Genomic DNA, 22680 nt, shown 5'->3' on the forward strand with positions numbered 1-22680 from the left:
TACAATCCTAACGAGCTTATTAACTTGCGGTTTAGGAAATATGTGAACCTTAATTGCTAACACACTTCTCTCTGGGGTGGTCCCTCCGTTCGGTAGTTTCCATATGCATATGGTACGGATGGAAACTACCGAATAGCATACAATTCACACAGAAAACATACGAAATAGGAAAATTAACACAGGCAAAATATACCGAATACAATCACACAGGCATGTTACAGGACAGGCTTACTGCATTCCGCTACAGTCTACTTTTGCAAATGGTATGCCATCATGGGGGTAATTCTTATTCCTGGGCTACCATATGGTCTCAAAGGCAACATAACCAATCTGGCGAATTTCAATGTGAAAAAACTGAAATATGTAACGTGCTATATTTGACCCTGTAACTTCCCAAAACACCATAAAACCTGTACATAGGGGGTACTGTTTTACATGTGAGACATCGCTGAATACAAATATGTGTATTTTATTGCAGTAAAAGCAAACAGTATTTTGACATTCACAGTTAAAATGTCACGCAGAACTAAAACAATTTTAAAAATTCTTATTTTCTCCCATTTTTTTAATATTTTTTTTATATTAAATTATGTTCCATACCTAAATATTTGATGTTAAACGAAAGCCCTGTTTCCCCTGAATAAAATGATATATAATAAGTGTAGGTGCATTTAATATGAAAGAGGTGAATTACGGTTGGACAGACATATAGCGCAAATGCCAGGTTTTGTTTACGTTTTTTTTGGATCACAACATGTACATTTGGCTGCGGTCTTAAGGGGTTAACATTTTGGCTATTTTAGCTTGAATTGTGCCAGTCATTTTTTTTTTTTTAATTCGGAGCAGTTTTGCTGCGTTTATTCCTACAGCAAATTGAAATCCGAATAACAAAATTTAGGTTAAAATAGCATGTCTGTATTTCAGCCATAGAAACAGGGTGGGAGCTGTATACCGAATATTCTATAAACCCCAGGGTTTTTACTAAATAACCCATCCCGACCACTTCCGTCCTTTCAAGACACCACTCTAATCAGTGAACTTCCAATTCACTTCCCTTTCATTGCGCGGAAGTGACGTGTAAATGTGCCGACGTTGAGCCCGTGCTGATTGTGTGCTCGGTGCAACACGGGATAAATACAGGGATTGCGGTAAGTGTTTGCATGTGGAGTGTATACGGTATAGCGCGGTACCTGGGGAATACACAGGATGCATTTTTATTTATTTATTTATTAGAGCTTTGATAAAACATGAAATTCGAACATTCTGTGTATCTCAGGGTTCTGTAGGAACCATTTAACATCCTCCCCCTACACACATTGCCATGGCAGTAATTTGAAACGCAGTGCAATTCTGATTACATTGCGTCAACTATCACGTTATGTGCGCAAATCAGATACGTAATGGGAGTAGGGTGTAACATAACAATTTTATATCACATTGTCTTCAAATATTTGGAATGCGAGTTCAAAATTACTACCATTTGGTTTAAAACGCACAGAAATTTAACCAATCGAAACTTTGCAGAGGTTTCCAAACATAACATTCCTTGGAACCTGTTTTTTTGTTTTCATCTACATTTTTTATTTTATTAAAGGAAATTACCCTCTATCCACACTCTACAATGTGCTTTTGAGAGTGTCCAGATACAATTTTCCTATATCCACTTCTGTCTACAGGTTTAGAAGCAAAGCATGACCTAGGGCTGATAAAATGGCATGTATTGTACATACATGACATTTTATTCATTTTAGGAATAAAATATGTGATGTTTGCTAGACTTGTCGAGTTATGGGAATTAAAAACAAAACAAAACAAAAAGACTTGGGATTTTTTTTTTAGATGTCATACATGTAAAGTATCTATATTGGGGCATTGATATATGAAGTGGAACATTAATGTGAGTAAGATGTTAAAAAAAAACAAAAAAAACAATAGTAGGACCCACCTTGCCTTGAAACTGTTTGATACCATTTGCCATGAAGTTCATTATACAACTGGGAAAGGTATAGAGGCAGGCTTAGAGACAAACAAACAAAAAAGATGAGCGTCCTTCCCATAAGCTGAGATCTAGCATAAAAGTGGTTTGTTTTGGCATTGTATGCGCATGCATAATGTTTCTTATGTATACATTTGTTACACCGGCCAGATTTGCTCATTTCCTCTTTTTTTTTTTTTTTTTTTTTTTTTGTTAAAGGGCCACTCTAGGCACCCAGACCACTTCAGCTTAATGAAGTGGTCTGGGTGCCAGGTCCAGCTAGGGTTAACCCATTTTTTAATAAACATAGCAGTTTCAGAGAAACTGCTATGTTTATTAATGGGTTAAGCCTTCCCCCTAATCCTCTAGTGGCTGTCTCACTGACAGCCGCTAGAGGCGCTTGCGGGATTCTCACTGTGAAAATCACAGTGAGAGCACGCAGGCGTCCATAGGAAAGCATTATGAATGCTTTCCTATGCCACTGGCTGAATGCGCGCGCAGCTATTGCCACGCATTCAGCCGACGGGGCTGAGAGGAGGAGGAGAGCTCCCCGCCCAGCGCTGGAAAAAGGTAAGTTTTAACCCTTTTCCCCTTTCCAGAGCCGGGCGGGAGGGGGTTTTCCTGGCAGTAGATTGGTCCTTTAAGAAATGAAAGCTTTCTTCTTTGACACCAGTGGAAGATGGGGCAGTGTTATTGCTGTTGCAAATTTTACAAATCATTGTAGATGTAAGCAACAGTTTGAACCATGACTGTTTGGAATGTTCGTCTAAAGGGACACTCCAGGCACCCAGACCACTTCTGCCCATTGGAGTGGTCTGGGTGCCAACTCCCACTACCCTTAACCCTGCAACTGTAAATATTGCAGTTTTCAGAAACTGCAATATTTACATTGCAGGGTTAACTCCACCTCTAGTGGCTGTCTACTAGACAGCCACTAGAGGGCACTTCCTGGTTTATAGCACAGGTTTTAAACTTTTATCCTATATATATATAATCCTAAAACAATCTAATAGTGTTAGTGTAAGGACCTGTTTTTAAACAAGTGAGAGAGAGCTATATATATATATATATATATATATATATATATATATATTTATTTTTATTTTTTTGGGGGGGAACTAATTCCTTTTCTATTAGTGTCGAGAACACCTCTGTGTGTTCTTATATTCTTTAGTTTAAAACGTTAGTTCCGTAGAAAAAAAAGTTCTCTATCTTTTTATTTTCATTTTGTTATATTCTTCTCTTGGGTATTCTTTCTTGCTATCTTTTTGTATTTTTAGAATTATATACGTATATATAAATATAAAAATACACTTAGTGTGACATTATATATATATGATATATATACATATATTATATATAGGTATATATAGATATAATACATGTATATATAGCATATATATATACACATATTATTTTTTTCACACTTATTACTTTATTTTAAAACTTTATTTGTGATTTTTCACTTGCAGGGAGACTGCCTGTCAGCACAGACAGTCCCCCTGCAGGCAGATACACAGACCCCTATTGCGGTCATGTGATCGAGTGATCACATGGCCGTGGGGTCCTGATCTGCCGAGGGGGGGCTGCCCGGGCAGACAGGCAACCCCCTTGGACCGGGAGGAGAGCTGATCGCCGCCGTGGGACCGACGGCGATCAGGTAAGTAGCCCAAAACCGTTATGACGGTTCAGGACCGTCAGCGGTCCAAACGCACGTTTTACCGCTGACGGTCCTGAACCGTCAGCGGTCCTTAAGGGGTTAATTCTTGTAGATCTTGTTGCATACGAGATGTCTTGAAAGATTTTAATTTTTTTATAATTTTTACCAAATGTTTTCTTCTGTTTTGTTGCTTGAGAAATATTTTCCTTAGTGTAATAGTGTGAGAAATGTATTAAAATATATATATATATATTTTTTTATCTGTAGCTTTATAATGTGTAAGCCGATGTTATCTCGCAAAGGGATGTGTTTCCAATTTTTCTGGAGCTATTTCACATAAATATTGTTCAAGTTCATTATGGGTGACTGATTCAGTAACTGCTTGAATTCTTAAGTTGTCTCTTCTCCTTCTGTCTTCTAAGGCTGTAACTTTATTTTCTAGGTATTTTTTTATTTTGTCCATCTGTAAATTTTCTGTTTGAAGTACTTTGTAGTCGGATTAGATCTTGTCAAGAGTATCTACTGGTGAAGACAGTGTAGTAGTGAGATGTATAACTTATTTTTTCACATCTTGAATATTATGTTTAAAATCTTCCTTGATTTTTTTTTTTTTTTTTTTTTTTTATAAATTATCCAACATTTCTAAGATACTTTGATGGGAAATAGCTGTGTTCCATAATATTGAATCCTCTACTATGAATGAAAAGCATGTTGATCACCTGTTACTGAGAGTGTGCTTTGTTCAGCAGTTAGAGATCACCTTTTAATTTCTGGTTTAGATTTAGGTGAATAGTAGTTGCTGATTTGTTTGGTAGGATTGGAGGATTTTTTTTTTTTTTTCCGTTTTCCTTTTCTTTTTCCTTCTCCTGTGTAAGAGCCGTAATAATATAACAAAAAAAAAAATCAGTGATTTTACATTAATAAAGGGTCTGGTTAAAATTGAGAATACAACTTTAATTATTTAACACAGGGCTTGACAAATTTGCTTAGAATCTAGGAGCCAGCTAAAAAAGTTAGGAGCCAGTTTTTTTTTTTTGTAATTTTTTTTTTATAAAGGGGCACTTTAGTCACCAGAACCACTAAAGGCACCCAGCCCATTTCATCGCAATGGAGTGGTCTGGGTTCAGTTCCACTTTAGTTTTAAATATGCAATGCTTCTATTGCAGGGTTAAACACAACTCTAGTGGCAGTCTTCCTGACAGCGGTTCCCCTGTTAGAACCTAGTCAGATTGACAGATGTTCTCTGACAAATGCTGCTCTTAGAGAGCATGTGATTGGCGCAGCATGGAGAATTGCAGTGCTTGCGCACTATCCTCCCAATGCTTCCCTATGGGTAGACATTGCATTGAGTGAGATTATCAATCTTGATGATCTCACTAAGGGAGGCCGAACTGAATGTCAATAAATCTCCACATGTAAACCCTGACAAGAAGGCAGGCGGTGGACACCCAAATAGAGAGATTAAAACGTTACTGTTAAGAATGCATGTTTGTATTCCTAACACTATAAATGGGACTCTACAACCACCATAACAGCTTCCACTGTCTGTAAGTCTGAATTCTGATTTCTATTAGATGATACACAGTTAATAACATATTTATGCACCTCAACAAATCAGATTTTTTTTCTTTTCATCCAGAATCATTTATTCAAGATGAGTGTGGAAAATGAAGAAAAACTTTCCACGAGTGTGGAAAATGAAGAAAAACCTTCCACATCTGAAAAGAAATCTCTCTATTGTGAGGTAACTGTTTAGTAAGGGGGAGTTTTTGGTGGCATATCTTTCATTTGATTCATACCAAGTGCACATATGCATATGTTGCTTGCAAGATGAATGAACACCACTGTAAGATGTTCATAATTTATTTTAATCCGTCAATTATGTATTCCTAACGCTATAGAGCCCTAGTCACCTAAACAGTGACTAGGGCCCCGTTCTGCGGCGAATAAATGGTTAATTAATGATTTATTTGCTTACCTTAATCCAGGGCTGGGCTCCCTCGGCACTGGTGACAAGAGATCAAACGATTGTCGGTCTGGCCGATATTATCGACCGATATTCCGTATTTTCAGCAATATTGGTATCGGCCGATAAAGATAATGCAGACCAGGGCCGCCATCAGAGTCCTGGGGGACACAGCACACTCTTACTTAACTTCCCAGCAGCGTCCCTGTCTAACTCTCGCGAGTCCCGTGGTCGTTAGAGCGTTGCCACTGGTTACCAGGGCAACGCTCCGCACGGCACGCAGGCTGCGAGAGTTAGACAGGGGAGCTGTTGGGAAGGTAAGTAAGAGTGTGCTGGCTTAAAATTTCTTTTATATTTTAAAAAGTTTGAAGAAAAATAAATGCGCGCCGCCCCCCATCCCCCCCCCACCCCCCCAATTTTAAACAAATTACATATATACACAAACACTCACTGCACAAACACACACACTCTTCATTTATTATATACACATACTACTCACTGCATTCACTATACACACACTACACAAACACACACTGCATCCATTATACACACTACACAAACACACACTGCATTCACAATACACACTACACAAACACACATTCTACATTCATTATATACACACTACACAAACACACTGCATTCACTATATAGTCTCTACACAAACACACACACACTGCATTCACTAATCATATACTCTCACTGCATCCACTACACACACACACATATTCTTGAAAACAAAAATGCTGACTGGCATGTATGTTTTGTGCATTTACCTTAATAAAAAAAAGATTTGCAAAAAAATAAACATGTTCAGTTAACAGTAGATTTGTGTAGAAATAGGTTATTTTTTGAAAAATGGTAAATGTACAGAATATTGGTATCGGTAAGTTATCTGCTGTCGGCCTGAAAGTTAACAGATTATTGGTATCGTAATTGGCTCTAAAAAAATAAATATCGGTTGATCCCTACTGGTGACCTCTCCTCCTCCATCAACGTCCGCTCCCGAGTCGAGCGGAATGCGAATGCGCAGACAAACCCGTACATAGGAAATTATTTTTCTCTTATTGAAGTAAAGAGATGCACATCAGCCTTTGTGTAGTCTAATACAATCTGTATCACTCTATTGGTACTACTACCCAAAACTATGTAAGTATGCTTAATACTAGGCAGAGGAATATTTACCTGCCTCTAATTAATGGAAAACTATAATCCACTTTAAATTTGAGTGTAGCATGCAAGATAACCTAAGTTGTGAGTAACAGAGTCACTCTGCTTTGCCTGCTAGCATGTTCTAAGGATGTACTGCAGTGTGTACATGTTGCCAGGCAAAGTAGAATGGTCTTAAGTACACATGACATGTGTGACATCTCATGATTCCCTTTTATTCCAGAAGTTTGGTCCTTAAGTGCAGCTCCTAACCAACTATCATTTAAATGCCATAACCCAGGGAGGGAACAAGAGTTGATAATTTCCCTGATGTTAACTTAAAATGTTTCTTATGTACAAATGTACCGTATATACTAGAGTATAAATCGAGTTTTTCAGCAAATTTTTTGTGCTGAAAAAGCCCCACTCGACCTATACTCGAGTCACTGTCTGTATTATGGTAACTTAAATTGCCATAATACAGACCAGGACCGCTGGGCTTATTACAAGCCCGGCGGTCCTGTTGGGGGCTGGCAGGAAGCGTTTACTTACCTTTCCTGCAGCTCCTGTCAGCTCCCTTCTCCTCCGTTCCGGTCAGCTCCACTGTAAGTCTCGTGAGAGCCGCGGCTGTCAGAGCGTAACCCGTGGCAACGCTCCGCGCAGCACGCAGACCGCGAGATTTACACTGGGAGCTGCAGGAAAGGGAAGTAAACGCTTCCTGCCAGCCCCCACACTGCACAGCCCATCCACTGGACCACCAAAGATTAAGATAGCCCCCCTCCCTAACCAGTTAACAAGCAGGGAGGGGGGGACAAACATTTTTTTAATAATAAAATAATAAATAATAATATTAAAATAAAAAAATATTAAAATTAGAAAAAAATTCAAAATAATAAAAATGCCCTCCCCCGACCCAGTTCATACACACACACACACACACACACACTCATACAAACACACACACACACTCATACAAACACACACTGCATTTTATATACACACACTTATACAAACACTCTGCATTATATACACACACACACTCATACAAACACACACACTCTGCATTCACACAAACACACACATTCTGCATTATATATACACACAAACACACACACTGCATTATATACACACAGTGTGTGTATATAATGCTGAGTGTGTGTTTGTATGAGTGTGTGTGTATATAATGCTGAGTGTGTGTTTGTATGAGTGTGTGTGTATATAATGCAGAGTGTGTGTTTGTGTGAGTGTGTGTGTATATAATGCAGTGTGTGTGTTTGTATGAGTGTGTGTGTATAAAATTATAAAAATCACAGAATTTCATAGCCCCAAGTTTTACCCTCGACTTATCCACGAGGCATAGCATATTTCACAATTGTTGGTCACAAAACTGCACTCGACTTATACATGAGATCGACTTATACACGAATATATACGGTACTCACATAAAACCTAATAAAGATTGCCAAAAAAAAAAGAGTTGATCATTTTCGTTTAAACTGGCTATCTTTTAATATAATACATATGACTAGGTCTTGACAAGGCAAGGAAGCCAGTAAGCTATTTGTTCTAGCTTCTGGTACTTGCTCCCCCCCCTCCCCCCCCTTTATTGATATTTTCAATAGGCAAAAACTGACGACATGGTAATTAATTTATCAGAGAAGGGAAAAATTATACCAAGAAAAACAATGACTCCTACCTTTTTGAATCTTTCATTTACATTGTCTTCTAAACAGCTAGATATATGTGGCTTCTTACTTGTACAAATGTTAATACAACGTCATGTTTTAGAATGTAGAATGTAATTTGGCAACATGAATCTAGTACATATACAGATACTTTCCTGTATGTAACAATTAAGTGAATAGAGTGAACTGTATTAAGTTGTTACTTCTGTGTCTGCAGATCTGTCAAGTTGCATTTGTGACTGAAGAAACCCTCAAGTTACATGTTGAAGACGAACATCATAAATGGGTAAATTTATTATGTTTAAAGACAACTTTATTTAAAAAAGCCTCTGTCAGCATGTAATTATTGTACAGTACACAAAATAATGAAAAATATTTGTGTGCAGATGTATGTATGAGCTGTAGTAACAATTATGTCAGATCCATATTTAAGTGTTTAATTTTCTCTACAAGATCTGTAGTGGCTGTGTAACTGCAATTATATGATTTATTTTTATATTGTTAAAAATGATCAGATTTAGATCCACCTCTCCCCCCCCTCCCCCCTCCCAGCATTAGCACCGGTATTTACAAATGTTGATTGTATACACCTATATGCCATGAACATTTGTGATCAGAAAAGCATTAGTTGTGTGGACATGTGCCTAGATTTGGCTTCACTCAACTGACTGATCCATTTGCTGTCTTTACTAAAAGTGTGCAGTAAGTTTCAGAAAAACACTGCATATAACTTTAAATGAATGTGTATGTCAATATATCACACTCTACGTACCAGTCAAACTTTAAGGGAGTTTTAATACTAATTAAAATATTGTACCTGGCTGTAACGCACTTTCTTCTTCTTGTGTGAAAAGATCTGATGAGATTGAATGGGTAATAGTTACCGGGTATAGCCTTTCTGTAGAAATTGCACTGGCTAATACTGGAAAGTATTTTAGAATGCTTGGGAAAATGCATAAGGATATTCTGAAGACAAAAAAGCCATACAAAAGCATCCTAAAATTTAAATCTGATTAGATGAGCCCTAAAGGAGAAAAAGCGAGATGTCAATAAATGGCATCTGTGAAAATATTGGGCCATTCTCTTCCAGGGTTATAAAGACTGTTTACATAGGTATCCTTTAAATACATCTTATGTTTACTTTTCCTCCAAGAAATTATTTTATTTTGTTTATTCTATAAAAATTGTTTGCATGCTGTATAGTGTCTATAAGAGAGCTTTTTTTCTATCTCACCAAGAAAGACCTTTTACAGCAGCTACATGCATACACAGCCCTGAGCATCTTTATTCCTGAAAAGCAAACACACGAATAAAGATAATAGAAGCTGTGCTTCATGAATAAAAGCACTGGTGGCTGCCGAGAAGGGATTTAACAGTTATGTACAGCATTACCGGTGAAAATAATGGGATTACAAGCCGTACCATTCCTGCTATATCATCCACATTTCACAATCACGGATAAATAAATGGTCATTTATAATGATGAAGCATGGAATTATCTCCTGGATTTCTTTAACCGCTTTGGTTTATGGTTTATGCAAGTGTACCAGTTTACTTAGGAACTACCATGCTCTTGTGGCTTTGTATGAGGGAAAAAAAGGTTGTCTTCAACCATAACACGTTTTACTATTTGTGGTTAGTGCACATGACAATAGCCAGTACACCCCTGCATTTTGCCACACTGGACAAACTTATTCTGTGCTGCCAAAATGTATCTCTGTACAGAACCGCCATTGAGCCACATGTCCCATGATAAAGTGGTTTTGCCGCTCAAAGGACTTGAAGTACTGCTGGAGCATGTGCCACAAAGCCAAATGCCTCTGAAGGAAGATGCTGGCATATTCCATACCTTTGTTTACAGCGCTCTAGTGAGTGCATACTAGGTAAACAAAGCCAGGAAATGTATGACGAACCAATGTCATAAATTAAGAGGGTTCGTGAATCATTTTGCAATACTCTTGACATCATGTCAGGCATTGGTTTATATTGGCAGTGATGGGGGGAAAAAATGACCTCAAATTTGTTAGATTTTATTTTATTTGGTGCACTGAATGTACCTTAGATAATCAAAAGTTAGATTACCTAGAATCATGCAACACATTTAGCCTTTTAAGTTCATACAAGGCTCATCTACCATCAGATCTTTTAATGGAAAATCTATGCAAATGCAAATGGTTGTACGCATAAACCGTAGAAGTTAATTCAGATTGTCTATGAAACATGTTGTTGTATATGTTATATGGTGATGGTAATATTAATGTCATTTATTATTTTGTCAAGCTTTCTTAACTTTGTGTGTTTTATTTTCGGTATAACTTGGATCATTAAGATGGAAGAATATGCTGATGGTAAGCTTTGTTGTAGTGTGTTCTAGTTTGTATATGTTTATAGTTTGCTATATGAAAAAAACAAAAAACATTTTTTTTTGTATGTGATATACTAACGTTTACTGCTACAATTTCGCTTGAACTTCTTATTTTCATATAGGTATATCTAAAAGACTCTTGTTACTGAATTATCACATCTGCGTCTGTTGTCACAGGCTGTAGATGCAGCAATCCACCATTACTTTCCAGGCTGCAGAAGGCTTGATCAGATATGATCATGAAGTTTGATTATACAATTTATAAAATAGAGCTCCTTAAGGAGATCAGTGTGGACCGTAGGGTGCCATTTCAGGCATCATTGGAAAGGCATTGGGGACGTCAGAAGAATTGATGTACATTTTGTCAAGCTGCTACCTGGATTGTAAGACTTCCTTCATGATCTCCCCTCTCATAAAGATGGCACGTGGGAACTTGTGATATCTGCTTCTGATCACAACACTGTCATTGCGTATACCAGTGAGAGCGAGAGAAGGGAATAAACAGGAGAATAATATACCTACTCCCCAAGGATCCCGTGTTGACTTTCTTAATATAGGCATTGTACAGCAAACCTAAGTTTTTTCCAGTGGTAATACCATAAAAGCAACATTGAACATGTAAACTGTGTTACCACATAACTGTTTATCTTTGAAAGGTAACAGATTGATTCTATTTTGTCACCAGGATCATTGATGATCTATATGATCCTGCATATTGATGTGTATGTATAAAATTGTCTGAATTGCTTTTAGGAAATTGGTGTGCCAATTTGTAATGTATAAATGAAATCTTTACATTTTATACATTTGCGCCTGCCACGATAATCCCACCGATATGAATACGCTGAGTACCAAACGTCTGAACCAAAAGGGCAATGAAACGGAGAATTAAATGACAATACAGGCACGGAGGGGAATTGGGTGCATAGACCTTCTTACATAGGCACAAACAACCAATGTGCAACAATAGATGCATTAAAATCATTTTGACAGTTTTATACATAATTCCCAATGTTCAATCTGATATATTTTTCCAGGTATCCTTTCTTAGTCACATATATAGCACTTTAAGCAAGATTCAAATCCTGATCTCCTATTGCAGTTATTCATAGTAATGTATACATGATTTTCATTCTACATATATGCTTCACCTAAAATGCAAACTGAACAAGGATTTTGAGATATAAATAATATTGAGCATTCTTTACTGTTCTATATGTAGAGATGGCTTACATGAAACTTAAATGTTTAAATGGCATAGTTAAATAAAAAAATGATCTATACGAGTGCTCAAGTAATATCCATTTCACTTGCAAATGTGCCTGTGCTTGATTTCTTTAATATTTTTTGGATAATCTTGTCAAATATTATACAGGCTAGTTTGAAAAACCTGAGATTTAAAAGTGAATTTTACAGTTTAGTCCAGTGATAGTTTGAACTGAAAGCATAGCAATTTTGACCTTAACCCCTTAAGGACCAAACTTCTGGAATAAAAGGGAATCATGACATGTCACACATGTCATGTGTCCTTAAGGGGTTAAAGGGACACTATAGTCACCTGAACAACTACAGCTTAATGTATTTGTTCAGGTGAGATCTATAGCTCCCTGCAGGCAATCTAATGTAAACACTGTATTTTCAGAGAAAATACAGTGTTTACATTGATTGATAGGAATACCTCCAGTGGCCGTCACTCAGACGGCCACTAGAGGGACTTCCTATCACGCAGGGCCCTAAAAAGGCCCTGTACAAGTCAGACGTATTAAAATACGTCTGACGTGTTCAGGAGAGAGAGAAGGCACTGTGTGCGCGCCTTCTCTCTCCAGCCTGTCAGCGGAGGAGGGGGGCGGGCAAAGACCGCGAGCTGAGCTGTCACTCAGCTCAGCTCGCGGCCGCACACACCGCGCGGTAGTGCGCTCAGCACTTCAGAGGGCGCCATGAATGCCGCCCTCTGAAGTATGTGCGGCGAAGCCGCGCATCCGCACAAGGGAGCAATGACGCTTCCAAATGGTCATTTTGACGAAATAGGGGGCGCGGCTTCACGAGGCTCCTGGCGCTGGAACGAGGTGAGTAAAATCTCCTCCCTGGAGAGTCCCTTTAAATTTGAAATTCACTTTAAACTCTCACTTTATTGAATAACCCTGTAAATATTTTCGGCTAAACTTTAAAATGATGTAATAGTTTAATATATTGAGCTATTTTGTTATCCAAAAATATTAAATCGACCAGTGTTGGTGTGTGCTTTATGACTTGATTTAAGTTGCCAGTTTTCGTTTAGCTATTTTGATAAATTTGTCAATAATTATGTTTCAGGTGAAAAAATATATGAAAGCTTGGAAGCGTTTATTGCAAGTCCTAATAGATCAGAACCAGTTATTGGTAAGTAGATGGAAAAAGAATGCTAAATGGGTTGAAACCAAGTTATATTTAAAGAGCTGTTTTCAGGCAACATTCTAGAAATATAGCATCAGTAACATTCTGTTGATTTCTATTGTGACTGCACAGTTTTTAGGTTGGCGCTCCTACTATATAGGAGCTCTTAATTATATCTTGTCTTTTGCTGACTACTGACTTTTTTAATTTTCTTATTAAAATCGATGTGTAGTTATACATTCACGCTCTAGAACACATTTAATTTTTTGTTTATCTAATTCACATTGAATCTTTGCATCATGTACCCATGTATTAGAACATTTTTGTCACATTCCGAGTCCTCAAAGGACCACTTCAAGCACTTTAACTACTACAGTCCCCTGTAGTGTTTATGGTGCCAGGAGAGCAATCCTGGAGTAATCTGTCAGACCATTTAAGACATTTTTTTTACTTACTTTGGTTCCCCAGGATGCTAATGGCCGCATTGCCTGCTTCTGGATTCTCCTGCAACCAGAACCCGGTTAGCTTAGTTAATCTAAGGAGGACTTTGTAGGCCATTCTCAATGGCTGAGAGCATCTGCTAAGCACGGCAATGTATCAGACCTGCTTAGCTCAGGAGAGACATCCAACTTCTCCTGCAGGGTGACCCAGGCAAATTGTCAAACTCCTTCTCATCGGTGGGATAATTTACTCTGAGAGGACACCAAGGCTCTCCTGACAACATAACTGGCAACATCAATAACAAAGATAGATAAAATAATTTGTAAAATATATCAAATTGATGCTACAATCACCTATGTGAGCAACTCCAACACACATACAATGTGAAAAACAATAAATAAATAGTAGTGAGAGCACACAAACAGAATAGTTAGTTACCACAGTCTGTAAATAAATAGATTTTCCAAAAAGAGATTGACAGCTGCTTCTCAGTCTGCTTTAGGGGAAAGATTTTCTAATAATCACAATTAATATCATTCAGTCTATTAAGCAGCCAGAATTTATTGATCACAAGTCACATATTACACTTGTGCAATCTTTGCTGATACACACATCCCTGCCGTAGCATCCACCTAACATGGCTGAACTCCAACATACATAGGGCTGTAGGGGTTATGCTGCTTGGAGTGTTACTTTAGATCAAGGGTAGGTAACCTACGGCACTCCAGATGTTGTGCACTACATCCCCTAACTGCTCTTAGGGACATAATTCTGGCAAAGCATCATGGGTGATGTACTCCACAGCATTTGGAGTGCTAAAGGTTACCTAGCCCTGCTTTTAAAAATTGAGGCGCCTTAGTGTTTTACTTCTTGGCTAAGAGTAGTACAGTTTGGCCAAGTCAGAAATAGTTTTTCAATGAATAGATTTGAGAAATAAACATGGTATTTTTCACAACCGTTGTTTTCTATAACCAGGTTTAAGAAATCTGACACAACTGCATATTAAAGAAAATGTTTCTGAGTTTATATTGCTTTCTTATATAGTGCCTTATCATGGGTAATACATGCAGTAGGTTGCAAACAGATTAAAATATCAAGATGTAGTTTTCAGTACTAACATGTAGTACTTTTATATGAAATGCTTAGAAACGTGACTTAGACACTTTTATTTTGAAGATGATCTTGGAAGCTAAGAATAAGTGGGTCATTTATTTTTCAGGATGGACAAAGGAACTGAGAATTTTAGGTCAAAAGGTGGTTGAATCAGTGTCTCCAATACAGCCATTTTATCATAAAATATTGAATCGCCAAAAATGTCTGGTCTAGTGATTAACCGTGAGCTGTATAGTGTCTGCACTATAACAAAGTGGATTAGTGGATTATGAAGTAAATGGAGATGATATAAAACTGACTGAAAAATTATGCTGAGTAAAATGGAGGGGGTAGAATGGACTAGTGGTTACAGAGTGGGGATCAATTGCAGAAGGCATATGGTTTTGACAATAGGGGTTGGATGAGAATGTCTTAATGTTAAGTTAAATGTATTACAATGGCGATAACTTGTATATGTACCTCCTAGTTCTATAGTGTTTTATTTATATATATATATATATATATATATATATATATATATATATATATATATATATAGGTTTGTTTTCTGATTAACTGAAAGAAACAATACTTCTACTGTTAGTGCTATGAATAAAGGTATTTGGTTTTTATTTTTTTTCAAATTTTTTAATTCTTTATTTTTGTTATGAACGAGAATACATATAACAAAGAAACTCACCACAACACCACTAGTGAGCACATTTAACCCCTTAAGGACACATGACATGTGTGACATATCAGGATTCCCTTTTATTCCAGAAGTTTGGTCCTTAAGGGGTTAAAGGGACACTATAGTCACCAAAACAACTTAAGCTTAATGAAGCTATTTTTGTGTATAGATCATGCCTCTGAAGTTTCACTGCTCAATTCACTGACCGTGACTGACACAGTCTGCATGAAAACAAAATGGTTTCATTTTTAATCAGATGTCAACTTACTTTAAAAGTTTGTATCTCCTGATCTGTAAATTGAACTTCACTTACACACAGGTATTAACAGAGCAGGAGATAAGAAATTCTAAATTAAACAGAATTTACAATAAAGGAAGTGTAAACATTAGATGGCTCTTTACAAGAAGTGTCTAGGAAGGCTGTGTAAGTCACATGTAGGGAGGTGTGACTAGGACTTAATAAACAACATTATTTAAGTCCTAAATGGCAGAGAATTGAGCAGTGAGACTGCAGGGGCATGATGTATACACCAAAACTGCTTCATTAAGCTAAAATTGCTTGGTGACTATAGTGTCCCTTTAAAACAATGAATGACAAGGCAGTTGTAAAATCATCACATTTTCATATTAAACTCAGCTGTTTGATTTATTTTTTGATTTATTTTTATTTTTTCCTTCTTTGTCTAGGTTTACAATACATAGCACAGAGGAACATGGATATTAAGCATCCAAAAGCTTTTAAGTGCTGCATTTGTGAACATAATGGAAACCTACCTTCTATGATAAAGCACATAACTGGATATAAGCACAGAGTTTCTTATTTGGTAGGTTCAGTTTTTCTTTGTTTTCATAACCTCCTTTTCTTTTGAAGAAAACTGACACTTTCCTAATTTCTACATAGTGGAGTTCAATGTATTTAACCTATGTAGGGGTATGTAAATATTAGGGATCGACCAATATTGACTTTTTAGAGCCGATACCGATAATCTGTGAACTTTCAGGTCGATAATTTACTGATATTCTGTACATTTACAATTTTGAAAAGGTAAATGCACAAAATATACATACCACGTGTAGTGGATGCAGTGTGTTTAGACAAGGGAGCTGTGTGTGTTTGTGTAGTGGATGCAGTGTGTAGTGTGTATATAATGAATGCAGAGTGTGTTTGTGTGTATATAGTGAATGCATTGAGTGTTTTTGTAGTCTGTGTGTGTATATATAGTGATTGCAGAATGTGTGTGTAAAGTGAATGTAGTGTGTGTTTCTGTAGGTATGTAATTTGTAAAGTGGGGGCATTTTTTTTTGTCTCCCCTCCCTGCTTCTTACTTGGCCAGGGAGGGGGGGGAATATGATATTCCTTGGTGGTCGCATGGCATGGACTTTGCAGTGGGGGTCAGCAGCAAGCTCTTACTTACCTTCCCAGCAGCTCCTCTGTCTAAATCTTGCGTCCTGTGTGCCACGGTAACCCGTGGCAACGCTCTGACAGTCGCGAGATATACACAGGGAGCTGAACGGAGCTGCTGGGAAGGTAAGTAAAAACTTACTGTCAGCCCCCCATGAGCGCCGGGGTTGTAATGGGCCCCGGCGATCCTGGTATGTATTATCGGTAATATTGGTATCCTTATTGGCCAATACCGATATTCCTGAAAATACAGAATATCGGCCGATTTTATAATATAGATAATAATCGGTCGATCCCTAGAAAATATGTATTTGAATGTAATTTTATTTGTATCCCAGTGAGAGACATCATACCTATTGCAGAATTCCTTTGACACTGTATCTTAGTAGTCATCGGATTTCCCAATTAACATAATACTCTTCATTAACATTCTCCACTCCTGTCGACATGATGGAGGAAGGAGTTGGATTATGTAGGTTTTGCCCCACATCTCTACATCCTGATTCTCACAGCCATTGAGCCAATGAATGCTTTAATTTGGTGCTTGATGCAAGTTTAAGCTTCTACATGATTTTGGCAGTCGCCATTTTCTTTTTCTTTTTTTTTTTTCTTTCTTTTTTTTTTATTTTTATGCCATGCAACTTGGTGATATTGCTATTATTGTTTTATCTTGAGTTTTATTTATTTTTTCTTCTAGCGTGGTATAGTGACAAAAAGCAATGACACTAGCTCCAGTGGTCTTATCTTCACGAGTTAACATGTTACTTGGCACCTCTTATTATACTGCACTCACCATGTCTTGCCTGTTCAGACTGAATGTTTTAACTATGTTCTACATGTAGACATGCTTGCCTAGCCTAACTTTCATCTTATTCTATAAAATTGTGCTCACCCTCTGTGTGGCCAACCAATGATATGTTGAGTATATGAAGCATCCCTGTATGGCCAGCAACTATTTTTTTTCAATGTATTCTGGCTCACTTGTAATTGCTGTTGTGGTATTGCAAGACTCTTTGTATTTCTTTGATCAACAAAACAATTTGCAATTTATTCTCGTTTTAATATTTTAATATATTGAAATTCATTTTATTTTGCAGGCTAAATGTTACAGTTACATGTTTCCCTTATTTAAACGCTACCAGCATTTTCATGTTCGGGATTTCCGTGTCTGTAAACATGCCAAGATTATTGAGCGCAAAGAAGCCTTCTCTAAGAAGCGAGTAAGTGCTCTTATTTTGCTGCATGGCCTGGTATGTGTTTGTGAAGGACCTAATTAGATGTATTCTTATTAAAATATTCATATACTTTATAGTGTGTTTGTGTTTATAAATAGTGCAGTTCTGACCTGAACTATTTTACCATTCAAACCTTTTTTGGACTGTTGTTATAATACTGCACACCTGTATCGTATTTTTTATTTTTTATATTTTTCTTTAGGTTCCAGAAAAAGAACCAGAGAAAGGAGTTTTAAAAAATGGTATGTTGTGATGTGGTAGTCTATATATTGTATGTATATATTGATTGTGCTAACTGCAGTTGAATTATTTTGTGATCAGCTGGTTTATCCAACCTTTTCATGAAACCGCTTATTTGGTATCTGTGACGGACCACCTGGCACCCCGTCCGGGTACCTCTGTCAATCACTGCTTCCTAGTAATCCTTAAGTACCATAAGCATCGCACTGGAACACCATAACCACCGTAAACCCCACAAACCGCCATAGCTTGGTTGGGGTCTTGCTGTCCTCCACCCACCCTGGACCCTAGACTAGGATCCAGCTTCAGGTGGGTAGACTTCTCCTAGTCCAGAGAGCGAAGCAGGCTGCTCTTACAAGAGCAATCGTTGTGATCCAATGGAGTATAGTGATTATCGCAATCGCCAGAGTGAATACAGCTCTCCAATTCCCCAAACATGAGCCTAGACTTCATGAAGGGTAAAACAAATCTGCTTAATGGCAGCCACAACTGGCCTTAAATGCAGGTCCCCATGCAAGGGGCACTCCCCCCTGGATCAGAGAAAAACATATCCACGATTACATTGGCTCTCAGGTTCAGGACACTCCCATACAAAATAGGTCAATCCCTCCCCTATGCCTGGGAGATAATTGAGTCAAGCACTGTATTAAACTCAATTATCTCCAGGCACAGAAAGCACATTTTTACAAAACCCCAAAAATACCATAAAACACAGAACATCCCCACAAAAGTTACATCCCCCGATATTCCCTCCCAGATCTGGGTGAACATCATATCCAAAAATCACCCAGATCAGTTCAGGGTATCAGGATTTTCCTGGAAGTCATAATTTGACCACTCGACCGCCCGCATATTCCGATGCCCAAAACAGTTCCAGAGAATCAGGGCTTGCGGTCGGTCTAGTTCGGTAGTTTAAAAATGAGCAAACTACTGAACAGAGTCAATGGTCTTACTCTGGAGCTTGATCCCCTTATTCGTGGGAACGTTTTCACCGAACAGCGCCTTTCTAAGTGTTGTAGAACCGAACGCAGGCATTATGGAAGTCCAGTGGTGTTGAGGAGTTTGTGTCTGAAAATAGTTCCATGAACTCGACGACAAAACACAGCTGCCTGGTTTCATGTGAACAAGATGGTCGCCACCTTGTGGTCGTCCATAGGAATTGCGGGCACCCAGGCGAACACTTAGAACACTGCGGTGGAAATTGCTACAAAGTAGCAATTAGGCTTAACAAGCTCCAGGATGGTCTCCGGTTCGCGCGTCTGTTCGGTTCCCGAACCAAATATAAAATTCCACGAACCAAGTCTGTTCGTGTGGATTTTTTTTTTTTTAAATTCTTTATTTTTGTTGTGCAGGTGAGTACAAAACATAATCATGCGCCACAACAGCGTAGAATAGTATGGAAACAAAGATATGTAGAGCAGTGGCTCTGAGAACTTGCACATTTTTTAAGGGTTATATTAGTTACATAGGTATGTCTAATGAACTAGGCAGGTCTCGTGTTAAGAATAGTAGGAGATGATAAAACAGGCAAACATTTTACACTCTATTGTTTGGGTTTAAAACACGTTAGTTCACAGTATTTATAGAAATGATCAAGCTAGATTAGGGTTAAACCCTGCCAGGAAGTGAGTACAAGCAGGTATGGAGTGCCTTTCTAGCCTTCCAAGTGCCTTTCACCACATATAACACAACATTTTGACTATCTGCAAATACGTGCATCTTTTCATAAACAGGTTTGCGCTGTCCCATCATCTGGTGCAAGACGCACAGATATACATCAGTATAACACTTGTAGGGCATTATGGCATTGGAAATACTGTGCACAATTATTTGTCATTTAGGCAGATATGGTAAAACGAAATGACATTGTGTTTAACCCCTTAAGGACACATGACGTGTGTGACACGTCATTATTCCATTTTATTCCAGAAGCTTGGTCCTTAAGGGGTTAAAATTGCATAGAGAGTAACAAGGTAACATTAAGTAGTCCCACTGTGAACATGAAAGAATTGTGGTGTAACCCCAATGCTCCGGACCAGCACCCCTCGCCTGTGTATAGTTTTGTGCTGGTGTGCAGAAAAGTTTTCTCCGGGTCCTCTCTATCAGCAAGCTATACAGAGATTTAGGTCGAGAACTACCCTTTAAGAGGTGATTCGTATAGAGTCGGGTTTGAGAATTGGCGGCTAGTCAGCGCTCTTCTTGGACTAGTGATTGGTTTGTAAGGGATCGTTGCTGTCGCTGTAAGTTCGGTGTGTTTAGTTTAGGGAAACCAAAGCTATGGACCAGATAACTGTGTATGACCAAAGCACTCCTGAGGGTCATCAGTGGCTAATGGCTAAGGTTACCTGTTTAGGTGCTATCCCTGCTCTTGCTGGGATTGTATGTTGCCTATTCGATGGGGATGGCTGGGCGCTGTGTGTGTGTGATCTATGTTCAGCAGTGCTATCGCTGGTTGTAAGTAGGGGTGATAGACGGGAAGATATAGTGGTTTGAAAGAAAAACAATAAACTGTCATGCTCAAACTAACAAACAAAATTACAGGCAGTTCTGTTGCGGCTACGGGACCATGGGTTAATCCGTTTGTCGAGTCCGTATATATAAAAAAAAGGTTATGAGATAAATGAACAATGAAGAGTGAAGAAGTAGTATAAAGGCAGTTTAAACTTGTTGGCAGTCCTTCGGACTGAGACCCTAACGCCTTCTCAGGGACTTAAGTGCCTGTAGGGTGCCGGTTTCCCCGTTGTGCTTTGAAGGGCGTGGAAGACGAGGTGGTGGGACCTGCCGGCCGGAATGGTGTAATGTTCGCTATGTCCCATGTGTGTGGGGGTCTTTGGGCTAGGGTAGAGGGTTCTTGTTGCGGTGCCAGGCTCATAGCGGACAGTACAGATTCTGTTTCCGTTGGGTCGGTCACCCGGATTGTTGTGCCCCCGTGCGAGATGAGTAGGCTTCTGGGGGAAGCCCAGCTGTATTGTATTGCGTTCTGGCGGAGTATGGCAGTCAGGGGTTTGAGGAGGCCTCTCCATATCAGAGTGGGCCTGGACAGGTCTCTGAAGAAGGACAGATGGGCCGTTTCGAAGAGGTAGGAAACCTTCCCTCTTACCGCTGCCATGAGGGTCAGTTGCGCTGATTTTGTCTGCAATTGTAGGATAACGTCCCTCGGGGTGTCCGCTGGGAGTCTGGTCGCTCTCGGGATGCGGTATACGCCATCTATTCCGATTGCTTTCGCCTGTTGTGGCGGGAGTATGGAGGTGAGGAGTCTCCCGATGAATTGTGGCAGAGCGTCTTGGGCCACGGCTTTGGGGATACCCCGGATCTTTATGTTCCTGCTTCTAGTTCGGTCCTCCATTTCGTCCACGCGGGTGGCGAGTAGGGCCTGGCTACGGTGTAGCTCTGCATTTTGGGCCTCTAGTTGCGTGCATCTGGCGGCGAGGTCTTGTGTCGCTGCCTCCGTGTTATTGACCGGCCCTCCACGGCCTGTATCTCCTCCCTCAATACCGCCACGTCCGCCGCAAACAGTATGCGGATATTGCAGAGGAGGGCTTTTATGTCTCCCTTTGTAGAGGGTAGTTCGTTGTCTTCATCTGCGGAGGCATTGTGGAGGCCCCCTGTGCTGGGAAACTCGTCCAGCTCATCCAGCGCCTGTTCTCCTGAGGAGGTCGAAATTGCGTTGCCATTATAATTTGGCGCGCGGCCTTCACAGGACGGAGAAGGTCCCCTATGTCCCGGGCTCTCACCGTTTTCATGGCACTCTGATGCTTTGATTTCTTCCCCATCTCGTGGTATTTAGTGGGTTTTGGGGCAATAAATTGCGGTTTTCAGGCTTATATTGGCGGAGCTCCGTTGAAGTGCGTTTGCTTTGGTTGGTTGTTGGCTCCGCCCCTCCGTGTGGATTTTTAAAGGGCCCATAGTCTTTTGGTAAAAGGCTGGCCAGCAGGCCCCTCCAAGAGCATGTGACGAGGTTCAGTTCGTCACAGTATCCTAACGAGAAAAGCTCTTGTACTATTTGTTTGACAACGAACACTTAACGTTTCACTGCCTTCCAAATATGAAGTCAAAGTGTTGTTTATAATTGTTACTTCTCCATTATCTTTATGGCAAGCCAGAGAGCAGGCTAAGGTTGCTTGGGGGATTCACAGTTTCAGTCCATCTTATGCCCTTAGCATAGTGGTGCCATAGCAACTACAACATGATGGTAGTTATTATGGTGTCTAGACTAACCTTAAACTGTGTTGACCTTTTTATAATTATTTATATAGTGTCAACATATTCCGCAGCATTCTTCTGGAAAAGCATAAGGGATATAGGGGCAGAGGTCTTATGGAGACCGATTTGATCTTTCTTCTTTGACCTTCCCCTTGTCTCGCCCAATTGAGGAAATTCACAAACATGATTGAAAACTTTTGAATTTA

At 39.1% G+C, this 22680-nt stretch overlaps 1 protein-coding gene across 1 annotated transcript in view; it reads left to right on the top strand.

The window, feature by feature from the left end:
- The first annotated feature begins 1080 nt into the window (after window positions 1–1080).
- Window positions 1081–22680, top strand: part of LOC134608799 (uncharacterized) — an 82859-nt gene continuing 61259 nt past the window's right edge. The window contains exons 1-8 of the mRNA XM_063451907.1: window positions 1081–1148; window positions 5275–5379; window positions 8650–8718; window positions 10762–10780; window positions 13111–13176; window positions 16082–16218; window positions 17894–18016; window positions 18234–18273. Coding sequence (XP_063307977.1) covers window positions 5290–5379; window positions 8650–8718; window positions 10762–10780; window positions 13111–13176; window positions 16082–16218; window positions 17894–18016; window positions 18234–18273 — 544 coding nt within the window. The 5' untranslated portion in view covers window positions 1081–1148; window positions 5275–5289. The remainder of the gene's footprint in view (window positions 1149–5274; window positions 5380–8649; window positions 8719–10761; window positions 10781–13110; window positions 13177–16081; window positions 16219–17893; window positions 18017–18233; window positions 18274–22680) is intronic.

This window comes from Pelobates fuscus, chromosome 4 (assembly GCF_036172605.1).
Source record: "Pelobates fuscus isolate aPelFus1 chromosome 4, aPelFus1.pri, whole genome shotgun sequence".
Classification (NCBI taxonomy): domain Eukaryota; kingdom Metazoa; phylum Chordata; class Amphibia; order Anura; family Pelobatidae; genus Pelobates; species Pelobates fuscus.